At 47.9% G+C, this 14085-nt stretch overlaps 1 protein-coding gene across 1 annotated transcript in view; it reads right to left on the bottom strand.

Annotated features, from left to right (window-relative positions):
* Nucleotides 1-421: 421 nt before the first annotated feature.
* LOC140393053 (5-hydroxytryptamine receptor 7) overlaps nt 422-14085 on the bottom strand; it is a 62695-nt gene continuing 49031 nt past the window's right edge. Inside the window, exon 2 of the mRNA XM_072479013.1 lies at nt 422-3465. Within this exon, the coding sequence (XP_072335114.1) occupies nt 2712-3465 (754 nt within the window). The 3' untranslated portion in view covers nt 422-2711. The remainder of the gene's footprint in view (nt 3466-14085) is intronic.

Below are 14085 nucleotides of genomic sequence, written 5' to 3'. Positions count from 1 at the left end.
TTTCCAACCTCTAAAACCTGCCCCCCCCCCTCCCACCCCACCCCACCCAATTACTTCCTGACCAAAAGCCCCAGAGGTAAGTCCAATATTCAGAAACGTCTTCCCGGCACTCCCTAGTAGTTCTAGCAGTGGACACAAGTTTGTTTTGCCGCTAATGGGGCTAAGTTGCTGCTCAGTCAGATTGGCTGGCAGCTCTGGAGGGTGGGACTTCCTGTCTCTGAGGATGCGGCTTCCTGTCCCTGGGGGAGGGATGTCCTGTCCCTGAAGGGCAGAAGTCCTATTCCCACCTTTTAAACACCCCCAGTGTATTACTGTTGCAACACAGCCCTTTTTAAATTTGGCAAGCCACTGACCAACTTTTCTACCAGGGTTGGGGAAAAGCAATATGCCACCCCATCTCCACCCCCCGCCCCCCCCTTGTAAAATTCACCCTCTTTCTTAGAGTGAGACAAAGCAACATCTCTAAGACAGTAAGTAGGCTTTTGGATGATGTGTAAAATGGGTGATATTGATTCTGCTGCCTGTAATAAATCGCAGTGAAACCTAAGTACCAACATAATGGACCACGTTTTTGAGAAACTCACTTTGAGCAAATGACTTGCACAGTGGAGCACAGATTGCCGTATTATATTACAACATTAAATCTTCTGGTAGAACAGGTAGGAAAAATATATTCCCTCCTCTTTCCTGAATCTCTCACAGTGACATGTTTGGATGTTGTGTCAGTTTTTTGTGTCATTACCAGAAGTAGTCTCAGTTACCAGTTTAACTCTTTTTATTCTACAACCAGTGAGAGTGGCTGGGTGGTTGACTTCCATTTACCATTATTGTTGCATTCTCAACCTTGGCTCGGCATTGAAAACCACTTGAACGCTTATTAACATTGTAGTGTTTTCTACTTCTCTTTGTCAGAGTCAAAGGGTGCGATTTTCCCGCTCTTCCCGCCAGCGGGATCTTCTGGTCCCGCCGAAGGGACTTTATCATCTGTAGCTCAGTGATAGCTTAGCGCTCTCACCTCAGTCAGAAGATTTTGGGTTTGGATCCCATTCTAGAGATTCAATCATAAAATCTTTACTTTAACTCATACATGAATTGGAGGCAGTTCAGAGAATGTTCATTCAGCTGATTCCTGGGATGAGCGAGGTGTCTCATGAGGAAAGATTGAGCAGGTTCGGTGTATACTCATTGGAGTTTAGCAGAATGAGAGATGATCACATTGAATCACATAATATTCTGAAGAGCCTTGACAGGGTAGTCGCTGAGAAGACCTTTCCCTTCACGGGGGGAATTTAGAACTAGGCGGCAGTTTCAAAATTAGGGGTCTCCCATTTAAGACGGAGATGAGGAGGAATTTCTTCTCTCGAGGGTCATTAGTCTTTGGCATTCTCTTTCCAGAGAACAGTGGAGCCTCAGCCATTGAATATATTCAAGGCTGAATTTGACAGATTTTTAATCTGCAGGGGAGTCAAGGGTTAAGGGGGCCAGGCAAGAAAGTGGGGTTAATGCCACAACCACCCATAATCTTATTGAATTGAAGAACAGGTTCGATGGACTGAATGACCTACTCCAGCTGCTATTTTGTATGATCTTATTCAGGGAATGCTGCATTGTTGGTAGGTGTCACACTTCAGATGAACTAAGGCCTTGATGCCCTCTCAGATAAACATAAAAGGTCCCATCACACCATCTTGAAGGAGCGCAGGGGAGTTCTCCCTGGTCTCCTGGTCAATACTCATCCCTCAACCAACACCTAAAAACAAAGTCCAATCATTATCACTTTGACATTTGTGGGAATTTGCTGTGTGCAGATTGGTCGCTGCAATTTCACCAATTTAACAATAAGTGCACTTTTAAAAAGTGCATTGTTTGCTGTAAAGCACTTTGAGATGCCCTGAGATTGAGGCAAGGACTGTATAAATACTAGTTCTTACATTATTCTTACCCCTACTGATATAGAATGAAAGTTGTAAATAATGGCTCCAGAAATTGGGAAATTGCAATGCCAGACAGAAAACATCTTCCAAAAAGAGGGAGAAGCAGAGCTAACCCAGTGAGGGATCCTGAAAATTTGCATGGAATGGGATTGGGAGCTCTGAGAAGTACAGCTGCCAGTGTTAGGGGTTTGCTAATCGCACGGCTACATTGATTTTGGAGGGAGTGTCTTTTTTGGGTGGGAGACCAGTGGAAGTAGTCAGACCTGAATCATTATTTATTCAGTAGTAGCAGCAGCTGACTGATTGGGGATGACGTGAAATGTAAGGGGACATTGTGGAGGGCCATCCATCAGGGAGGAGTGGGTTTGTGGGCTCTGGAAGATCATTAATGCAGGAAACCTCTGGTTAGGCCTCTGTGCCAAGTACAGTTTGCTCCAACAATTGGTACTTCAAATTTGCATCAGATCAACATCCTAAGTCCCCAGGTTACATGTGCTGATGAAACTCTGACCTGTTTCCACTGACAAACGGAGTGACCCATTTCACGGTGCCCACCAAAAAGACAGCTAGCAATACCCCCGACTCCCATCTGGCGCAATCTCTAGAGCTATCCCAGCTCAGGCAATCCCTTTGCTGCGTGAAGGATACCTGATGAATGGAACAATTTCTAATTCTTTTTTCTGTTTGAAGAGCCCAAGATACAGCAACAATAGTTCACAGACTTAAAGAGAATTCTTCTCTCCCTGAGGTATTTCTGCTTCAAGGAACCCGCCCCTCTTACAGTACCAGAGTCGGCCTCTCTGCCAGCTTTAGAGCTTCGTGCATTCCTGCAGCAGAGAGTTTACGGTTAATATTCCTGTACCTGCACCGCAACAGATTGTGATAGGTTGTTCGCAAATCTCTGTTGAATAATGCATAAATGAATGGGTTTAGCAGAGAATTTGTGTAGCCAAACCACATGATCGTTCTTTCCAACCACAAGGGTATACAGCTGCACTCGGTGCCACAGATGAAAGGTCTTGCGGTAGAAAGTATGAAAAATGGCAACCAGCACACAGTGAATGCCCCGACTACAATGCCAAGCGTAGTTGCAGCTTTCTGCTCCCTTTTGAAGATTGACATGTTCTTCCTGTCATTTTTCAAAAGTCGGGCAAAGTGGGCGCACTCCTCCGACTCTTTGCGTGGTTTCATTCCTATTTTACCGACCTCACTCATGCGCTTGTCACCCTGCCGAGGGAACCCTGCAAACGTATGTTTGGCAGCGCTCTTCTTGGCCGTCTTGAAGATCTGGTGGTACATCAGAAGCATGACTGACATCGGGATGTAGAAAGCCACTGCAGTAGAATAAATGGTGTAACCAAAGTCTTGGCTGATCAGGCAAACCTTGCCGTCGTTGATGTTCTTGGCCCAGCCAAACAGAGGCGGTAGTGTAATGGATGCAGCGAGGAGCCACACGCAAAGGATCATTTTAGCCATGCCTTTCCCATTCTGCCTGACTGGATACGTCAATGGTCTTGTTATTCCTAAATACCTGGAACAGAAAAGAATAACTGGTAACTTTTCACATTCAGTGCACTCATTTTCTATTCCATTGAGTGTTAAAAAAAATGTCTGTCTAATAAAACTGGCAACACATAATAAAGAAATCTTTACAGTCTGCATTTATTTTCATGTGCACCGTTGAGTCCAGAACAACAACAATAGCTTGCATTTATTTAGCATCTTCACTGGAGTAAAAATTCTCCAAGAGCAATTATGGAATAAAATTTGGGCATTGAGCCACAAAATGTTATAGAGGCTGGTTTTAAAGAGCAGCTTAAAAAAGGAAAGAGGTTGAGAGGCAGGAGATTTAAGGAGGGGTTTCGGAGCTTCAAGCTGCGGTGGGACAATTAAAATTGGAGATGTTTAAGAGGCCAGACTTAGAGGAGCACAGAAATCTCAGGGGATTGCGAGGCTGGAGGAGATTACAGAGAAAGGGAGGGAGTGAAGCCATGGAGGGATTTGAAAACTAGGCTGTGAAATTTAAAATCAAGGCATAGCCAAATCGAGAAGACAATGCAGGTCAGCAAGCACAGGGGTTATGCGTGAACAGTATATGGTGCAAGTTAGGACATGGGACGAACTCAGGTTTATATAGGATGGAAAATAGGCTGATGACCAGGAGAGCATTGGAATAGTCAAGATGAGAAGTAACAAAGGTATGGATGAGAGATTCAGTGGCAGATGAGTTGAGGATGGTGTGGTGTTGGGGGCGATGTTATGAAGATAGAAGTAGTCCTGGAGAGAATGTGGTTGGAGGCTCATCTGGGGGTCAATTATGACAGCAAGGTTGTGAATGGTTTGGTTCAGCCGCAGACAGTTGCCAGGGAGAGGGATGGAATTGGTAGCTCGAGAAAGGAGACTGTGGTGGGGATTGACGACAATGTCTTCAATATTGCCAATATAGCTGGAGGGACGTTCTGCTCATTCAGTGCTGGATGTTGGAGAAGCAATTTGACAGAGGCAGAGGAGGGATCGAGAGTGGTGATGGTGAGGTAGAACATGCTGTTGTCAGCGTATGGATGGAATCTTATGTTAGGTTTTCAGGTGATGTTGCTAAGGGGCAGCATGTAGATAAGAAGTAGGAGGGAGCCCAGGATAGATTTTCTGGCTGTGGCCACAAAGGCGGGAATAGAATCAGAGGAGAGTCCACTCATCTGGATGATTAAGAGGATGGTGTTGTCAAATGTGCCAGAGGCTGTATGAGGAGGGATAGCTTACCATTCTCACAGTCACATTGAGTGTTCCTTGTAATATTAATAAAAGGCAATATCAGTATTGTGACAGGGAAATAAAGAGTTGCTGGAAAGTTGTGCTGAGATTTAAGAGGCAACAGCACATTCAAGGTCTTTGGAGAGGAAACAGACAATAGGAGCAGGAGTAGGTGATCTGTCCCCTTTAGCCTGCTCCACCATTCAATATCATGGCTGATCCTCAATCTCAATGCCACATTCCCACTTTCTCCCCATTCCCGTTGATGCCATTAAAATCTAAAAATTAGATCATAGAATTTACAGTGCATTCGGCCCATCGAGTCTGCACCGGCCCCTGGAAAGAGCACCCTACACAAGCCCACACCACCCTATCCCCATAACCCAGTTACCCCACTGAACCAACACTAAGGGCAATTTTGGACACTAAGGACAATTTAGCATGGCCAATCCACCTAACCTGCACACCTTTGGACTGTGGGAGGAAACCGGAGCACCCGGAGGGAACCCACGCACACATGGGGAGAACGTGCAGACTCCGCATAGACAGTGACCCAGCTGGGAATCGAACCTGGTACCCTGGAGCTGTGAAGCAATTGTGCTAACCACTATGCTACCGTGCTGCCCTAAATTGGAGATGGGATAGTAGTTTGCATGGAAAAAAGGGCCATGGATTCAATTCGGAGGTGAGTATTGATGATGACAGATGTGAAGGAGAAGGAAACAGTGCTGGAGAAGAGAACTGTTAACTGTTCTGATGAAAGATCATTGAATGTCTCTCTCTGGTGCCAGACCTGCTGGGTAATTCCAGCATTTCTATTTATAATCATTAGCAATGTGAGGACCCGGAGGGAAGGTTGGGTGGTTTAGTGGGAACAGGGCTGAAAGGTCAGGAGATGGGTTTGTTAGACAAGATGAATTCAGAGAGGGCATGAGGGGTGACAGGAGGATAATTAGAGAAAGATACAAGTTCAGGGCTAGGGCTTGGGAAACCTTTGCTTCAGCAGGCTAGGGGAAAAGGAGGGAGCCAGCAGAGGTGGCTGAACAAATAATCCCAATGAACCTCTCCCCTGTTGTTGGGGGTGCGGGTGAAGAGGGGGTTAATAAGACAGTTTCTAGTGGAGGAGAGAAGCTGGGGTTATCTTTGCACTCCAGAACAATCCTGGAATAATAATGAGTAATTTAGACACGGTAGAGCAAGACCGGATTGTGGTTCATCTAGTCCAGTGGTAGTGAATAGCTGAACAAGTTACCCTTCAAGACTGTGTGCTTCAGGCATAAGGGATCAGTGACTAGGGATCAGCTCATCTAACCTAAAACCCTCTACACTTCTGGGGCCCATATCCCTCTATTCCCATCCTATTCATGTATGTCAAGACACCCCTTAAACGTCACTATTGTACCTGCTTCCACCACCTCCTCCGGCAGCAAGTTCCAGGCACCCACTAACCTCAGTGTAAAAAAACTACCCTCGCACATCTCCTCTAAACCTTGCCCCTTAAACCTATGCCCCCTAGTAATTGACTCTGCCACCCTGTGTGGCTGCCTGCAAAGGGTAATGGGAATTGTGGTTAAGCTGGGACACAGACAGTGCACAGCCAATGTGTATTGTGCAAAGGAAAAATCAGACCGAACTGAAACCTGCACCTGTTAAAGGTCAATCACCGATTTCCCCAGGACAATAGACTCAAATCGAGGAATAGCAACTGTAGCAGACTCCCCGGCGCCGCTCCCCCTTATTTGGAAAGGCATACATACTTGGAATAATAATGACGAGGACCTGCCCAGCCATCAAGGTACCTGCCCCTAATTGGCTGGTATCGATCAGAGTGATTGAGACTTTATCGATCCATTGGACCCTGAGTTAATCCCGCCCAAAAGAGCGCGAAAGAGAAGAAGGATAAGAAGCCCTGCGCACTAAGGATCGGTCTCTTTTGGGATCAGCCTGTGCCCACATCAACTGCAGAATAACGACCAGCCAAGTTCAAGACCCGCGATCACTACCTGAGAGAGACGAGCCGCAGCCGAGACGAACCTGACGATTTCCAGCCGACACATGTGGGGACTCAGATAAAGGCCTTATCTACCCGCATAGAGCCGGTCATCCAGAGGTTAAGTAAAGGTCATCTTAGGTGATAGGTGTAGTTTAATACGTAGCCACATGTATCATTGCACATAGAAATAAGTCTTGTGTTTTACAATAAACTGTCTTTTGAACTAACATACTGATTGTGTGGTCATTTGGTCAATACAAGAAACATACTCGCAGCTTGTGGTCTGATAATAAAGATAGCAACACCTGGGAAAAAGCTTCTAACTATCATGGATTTAATCGGGAAAAGGGCATCAATGATGGAGGCGAGGACATGATTGAGCAGGCCAGTAGTTGAGTCTAGAGTCTGAATTTTGAAAGGTCAGTTGGGGGAATGTTTTGCTCGGGGATGGACAGAGAAGGATTGGGGGAGGGGGAATGTGTGGAGGGGGATACAAGGAAGTGGTGACTTGGCCAAGGAGGTGGCTGCGAGTATGTGAAGAGGAATTTGTATGGAGGAAGAGATTAAGAGAGAATAAGAAAGAGGAAAGAATTCAGAATGAATTGGGATAGAGAGCAGGAGATAGTCTTGATCATTTAAATGAATCAGATTTAGACAATGAATGTGGGTAGGTTGTCTATTGAAAATGAAATTTAACTTTACAGGACTGAAGGTTAAACATTGAATTGTGAATCAATACAAGGCATGGAGAGAAAATACTGGATGAATGCTATCAGATAGGATCAAAAGCAACCAGTCTGTCAAATATTAAAGATATCAATGCTTTAATGTCAGTGCCAAGTGACTTTTACAAGTTTAATTTTAAAAAGGTATGATTCTGATTCTACGTTCAAGGTCAGTCAGTAAATGATGTGGTACTTATCAGGCATTATCTTCACATTGTCCTTATTGCCTTTTGACCAAACACTGCATTTCTGAAAATCTTATTCCATTTCAGACTAAAATCAAGAACAATCATGTGAAACACATTAGTAGATCTATCCAACAAGTCTTCATTTCACTTGAACATTCCTTTCAATTAAACGTTGATCTAAATTGAGTCGAGATTTGTTTTTGCAAGCATAATTGGTCGCTATGACAAATCTGGGTTGTTGCGAGTGACTGAATAAGTTACGAGCAGGAAAATAGTCTCTGATAAATAATCATTTGAAAGACAAGTTGCATATTGCTTTCAAGATTACAGAAGCTATTATAATTGCTTCATTACCCTGTTTATAACATGTAACAATGGGCAGCTTCAGATTCCAGCTGGCAAGTCTTCAGTTCTACCAGCAGACTGGAAATCCGCACTGCTGCATTGGAATTGTGTTTTCTGAAGGATCAGGAACATTTGTTCCATTCTACCAATCATATATGTTATACGAACAGAAAATAGGATTTGGCATATTGCTCACTGTGATTGTTTTATATAAAAGAGCATGCTGCCATGACTACTCCTTTGAAAATACCAGAGGAACCTGCTACATGCCATAGTTCAGTACTGACAGGAGGTACGTTTAAGCCAGATCGACCGGGACGCCTTCCGTGTTGATGGGAACCGGATGTCTCCAGCCAGGACCCACCAGCCATTGCAAGTGAACACTGTTAATCCGGTTGATGAATGGTGTGCCACCCTAACGGTCAACCGATCACCGATAACATTCCGTCTGGACAGTGGCGCCTCCGCCAACCTCACAGCATGGTCAGCCTTCTACGCCATGAAGGTCAGACCACCAATTCGGCCATCCTGTTGCAAGATGGTCGACTACAATGGCAACGTTATCCCGGCTATGGGATCCTGCCAGCTTCAGGTGACACACAACACACACACACGGCCACACTCTCATTCGAAATAGTTGGATCAAAGGACTCCCTGCTAGGCGCACAGGCATGCAAGGTTCTCCACCTCATGCAGCAGGTCCACGCTCTGTCTCCAGAAGGCACATCTGACTTCACAGATGCAGAATTCAGGGCACAGCTCCAATCGCTCCTCGCCCACAACCAGGAGGCATTCGAGGGCATGGGAACACTGCCCTACACCTACAGAATACGGCTCAAACCGGACGCCACCCCGGTCATTCACGCACCTCGCAGGGTCCCAGCGCCACTCAAAGACAGCCTCAAGCAGCAGCTGCAGGATCTCCAGGACCAAGGGGTGCTATCCCGGGTCACGGAGCCCACGCCATGGGTCAGCTCCATGGTGTGTGTTAAGCAGCCCTCCGGAGAGCTCCGGATCTGCATTGATCCAAAAGACCTCAACAACAACAACAACATAATGAGGGAACACTACCCCATACCCAAACGAGAAGAGATCACGAGCGAAATGGCCCGGGCTAAAATCTTCACGAAACTGGATGCCTCGAAGGGTTTTTGGTAGATCCAACTGGATCAGTCCAGCCGAAAGCTGTGCACCTTCAACACCCCTTTCGGCAGGTTCTGCTATAACAGAATGCCATTTGGCATCATCTCGGCATCCGAGGTCTTTCACAGGATCATGGAGCAGATGATGGAGGGCATCAAAGGAGTGCGTGTCTATGTGGATGACGTCATCATCTGGTCCACCACACCACAGGAGCACATCAATCGTATCCAGCGCGTCTTTGCGCGCATACGGGAAAACGGCCTGCGCCTCAATCGAGCCAAGTGTTTTTTCAGCCAAATCAAACTGAAGTTTCTGGGGGACCATATATCCCGGTCAGGAGTCCGTCTGGATGCAGACAAGGTGAGCGCCATTGCAGCCATGCCGCAGCCGGCAGGCAAGAAAGCAGTGCTACGCTTCCTAGGCATGGTCAACTTCCTGGGGAAGTTCATTCCCAACCTTGCCTTCCACATGACGGCGCTACGCCACCTAGTCAAGAAGTCCACGGAGTTCCAGTGGCTGCCCGCACACCAGAAGGAATGGGAGGAGCTCAAAATTAAGCTCACCACAGCCCCGGTATTGGCGTTTTTCAACACATCTCGTGACACTAAAATTTCGACTGGTGCCAGCCAGTCCGGCATTGGGGCGGTACTCCTACAGCGGGATGACACTGCGTCATGGGCCCCGGTCGCCTATGCCTCGTGGGCCATGACCCCCCACAGAACAGCGCTATGCGCAGATCGAAAAAGAGAGTGCCTGGGTTTGCTAACCGGAATAGACAAGTTCCATGACTACGTGTATGGTCTCCCCCAGTTTACCGTTGAGACTGACCATCGCCCCCTGGTCAGCATCATACACAAGGACCTGAACGAGATGACCCCTCGCCTCCAGCGCATCCTATCTAAACTCCGGAGGTATGACTTCCAACTGGTCTACACCCCGGGAAAGGACCTCATTATTGCGGATGCCCTATCTAGAGCAGTGAGCACACCGCCCGATTCGGAGAGGTTCGTCTGTCAGGTCGAAGCGCAGGTGGCCTTCACATCGGCAAATCTGCCAGCTGACGACTCTGGCCCGTATTCACCGGGAAACTGCGGCTGACCCCCTTCTACAACAGGTGATGCACCACATGACGGGAGGGTGGCTCAAAGGACAGTGCCCGCAGTTCTACAATGTCCGAGACGACCTGGTCGTCATTGATGGTGTCCTCCTAAAGCTGGACCGGATTGTGATTCTGCACAGCATGCACAAGCTGGTCCTCGACCAACTACACGAAGGCCATCTGGGGGTCGAGAAGTGCAAACGGAGGGCCCGAGAGGCGGTATACTGGCCGGCATCAGTGATGACATTGCCAATATGGTGCTCAACTGCCCCACCTGCCAAAGGTTTCAGCCGGCGCGACCTCCTGAGACGCTTCAGCCCCATGAGCTGGTGACGTCCCCCTGGGCGAAGGTGGGTGGGGGCCTTTTTCACGCGCTTAGCAGGGACTATGTAATCGTCATTGATTACTTTTCAAACTATCCAGAGGTCATACGCCTGCACGATTTGACATCGTCCACTGTCATAAGGGCCTGCAAAGACACCTTCGCTCGCCACGGCATTCCGATTACTGTCATGTCGGACAATGGGCCCGGTTTTGCCAGCCAGGAATGGTTGTCCTTTGCTGCTTCGTATGGCTTCACACACGTGACGTCCAGCCCTCTGCATCCCCAGTCCAATGGAAAGGCGGAGAAGGGCGTTCACATCGTCAAGTGGCTCCTCTGCAAGGCTGCTGCTGCCGGATCAGATTTCTGCCTAGCCCTGCTGGCCTATCGCTCGGCCCCACTAGCCACAGGCCTCTCACCAGCCCAGCTGTTGATGTGTCGTGCACTCAGGACCCCTGTGCCAGCCAATTTGGTACCCACAACCAACCATGCTCCGGTACTACACAGAATGCAACAGCAGCGTGTTCGCCAGAAGATGGAATATGACACACGGGCAACTGATCTTCCCGCCCTGGCGCCTGGAGATGACGTCCACATCCACCTACCAGAAGGTGGCTGGTCAGCACCTGCCGAAGTTCTCCGACGCGTGACTCCCCACTCGTTCCTGGTTCGCATGCCTGATGGATCCATACGCAGGCGCAATCGCCGGACTCTCCGCCTACTTCTACGCTCGCTACGGGATCTTACACCAGTACCACACCCTCCTGTTGTTCCCGATGTCGACTTTGTGGAGCTTCCGGCCACCATGCCCCTTCCGTCGTCACCCGTGGCCAGGCCCATTCCTCAGCCGGTGGATCCTGACCCACCCTCGAGGTGGTCAACCCAAATTCATCACCCACCTACTAGACTGGACTTATGAGCCGGTTTGTACATTGAACTCAATACCACTGTGTTAATATGTTTCTGTTCTTCCTTGTCGTTACAGGAGTTTGTTTTGTCGTTCAACATTTCCTGTCCTTTGTTTATGGTACAACCTCATTGCTACGTCGCACCCGACAAATCGCCCCTTGTATATAGTTTAGCCCCATGTACATGCTGTAGATATTGCACACACACACATTCAGCTGCACTCAGTACACATCTCTATTTATAACCACATAGGCACATGTTCTTGTAAAAAAGAGGGGATGTCATGATATTCAGGTAAACATCATGGTGCAAACAGACATACATACTGATGGACAGATCAACGGACCAATCAACACACACACACCACCACAGCCAATCACAGGCAAGAGCATACACACTACAAAACAGGGAACACGACACTTCCCGTCCATTCCAGCAGGAGACAGCTCAGGGCACAGAGCTCACAGCAAGCCACTCCGACATCCACCATGTGCTGAGTGCCACTACAAGATAGTGTTAGGAATAGGTCCACAGATTCAAGGGTTATGATCGAACCTCAGTAACCAGTTTACCACTGTAAATAAATGATAATAATAAAACTGAGTTGCACCATTCGCAACAGTGTTGGTTCGTCTGTGTAGCAGAGCACCCAACACATCAAGATCTACATGAAGCGAGTGGTGAAGTAACAGTTCTGACTAAAACCCTTAATTCTGACTTCTGGTGCTGCGGCATGAAGTCAGGCCGCACCTCGGGTGGTTCCCACGCAGGCGGGATTTGGGGCTTATCTGCTTGAGGAATTTTTTTTTTTTTTTTTTTTTTTTTTTTAAATGGACTTTCCCAGCAGTGAAGCTGACCATGAAGAACGTGATGTCAAAACTGACAAAATTACAACGTCGAGCCCGAACAAGGATGCCTCAAAGATGCCGGGGAAAGCGGCTATGCCTATCACAGGGACATAAAGGTTGGGGTGGTAGCCAGAGAATGTAAAAAATTGGTGCAGAAATGGACGAGCGCTTCAAGAAACAGGGTCAGGAATTGAAGGCTTCATTTAAAGCCACGGTGGAGGAAGGATTGGGCCCAGTGAGGGAGAGGCTGAACAAAACAATTAAAGTGGTCGGCACGCAGACGGAGAAATTGAAAAGTGTGGCGGCCTTATCGCAGCACAAAGGCAGGCTTGTGTCCTTGGAGGCTGAAATGGCTATCAGCGGAGACAGGAACAAGGGCCTCAAGGAGAAGCTGGATGATTTAGAAAATAGGTCCAGGCGTATGAACTGGAGGCTGATGTGTATACCCGAGGGAGTTGAGGGTGCACAGCTGACTGAATACTTCACTGCAAAGTTTCTCAATCAAGTGTGGATGAGGTATTTTCTGCACTGGAGCTCGACAGGGCACACAGGGCCTTGAGGCAGAATCCACAACTGAATGAGCCACCTCGAGTGATGATCATTCAGTTTCATAGGTTTCAGAGAAAGGAGCAGGTCCTGGAATGGGCCAAGAGAACCCAACTGGGATGGCAACATGGTAAGGACATTGGCACGGAACTGGCAAAACGATGGGCGACCTTCAATAAGGTGAGGACAGTCCTGTGTACTGGAGGAGTGCGATTTGGGGCTGTGTACCCAGTGAAACTAAGTGTCACGTTTGACTCAAAAGGTTTCGATTTTGAAACTCCCGAGCAGGCGAAGGGCTTTATCAAAGGCCGTTGTCGAGACACAGCTTGAGGGGTGTGGGCGGTTTATCAGTTGGGATGTTAATATTTTACTGATTTTATTGTTCATTTTCCCGTTGTTAAAGGTGTTGAGTTGGGTTAATGGGGGAGGTGTTTGGATTGGGTTGTTTCCTTGGTTCTGGGTATTTTAAAAAAGATTTTCCTTCTTTATGGGCTTAATAGTTGCTGAGACGACAGGGGTGTCCTTCCTCAGTTTGAGGCCTTTGTTTATTATGGGTGGGAAAGAGGATCCGGGGGGAGAAACATGCTTGGGGCAGATATGAAGCCGATAGTTCAGGAATAGGTGGGACTGCGATGGGGTGGTCACCTTACTCCCACTGGAAATTGAGCTAGTTAACAGAAGTCAAGTGGGGGTTGGGGCTGCGACTTATCGGGCTAGTTTGGTCAAGCTCGATGGGTCCAGAAGAGAGAGCGGAGGGAGGGGTTAGAAGAGACGATAGGCTATCTGTGGGGATAGTGATCAGTTATCTTTTTCTGCTCCACCATTTAGGTGAGATGGGTAGCCACCTTTGGCAGGCTTATGGTCTGGGAATCATCAGTGAAGCTGTGACATTTCACGGTGGTAATGACTGACTAGAGCTGGGGTGGAGGGTGTCGGGGTGGTGATAGGCAACCCCCTACAAGGGTGGTCACCTGGAATGTGTGGGGGCTGGGGAAGGGGGGGGGGCAGTCAAAAGAGCACAGAGTTTGCTAATTTAAAGAACTTGGGAGCTGATGTGGCATTCCTCCAGGAGACCCACATGTGCGAGCGAGATCAGGTGCAGCTTCGGAAGGCTTGGATGAGCCAAGTTTTCCATTCGGGATTTGACAGCTGGGCCCCGGGGTGGCGGTCCTTATTAATAATAGGGTCAGTTTTCATTCTGGAGGGAGTTATATTATTATAGTAACGAAGGTGTTAGAAGGGATACCGATGGTGTTGGTGTTGGTGAATGTTTACGCCTCGA

This window comes from Scyliorhinus torazame, chromosome 16, assembly GCF_047496885.1.
Source record: "Scyliorhinus torazame isolate Kashiwa2021f chromosome 16, sScyTor2.1, whole genome shotgun sequence".
Classification (NCBI taxonomy): Eukaryota; Metazoa; Chordata; class Chondrichthyes; order Carcharhiniformes; family Scyliorhinidae; genus Scyliorhinus; species Scyliorhinus torazame.
The sequence above is the reverse complement of the archived record's forward strand: the minus strand, read 5'-3'. Positions and strand labels throughout refer to the sequence as shown.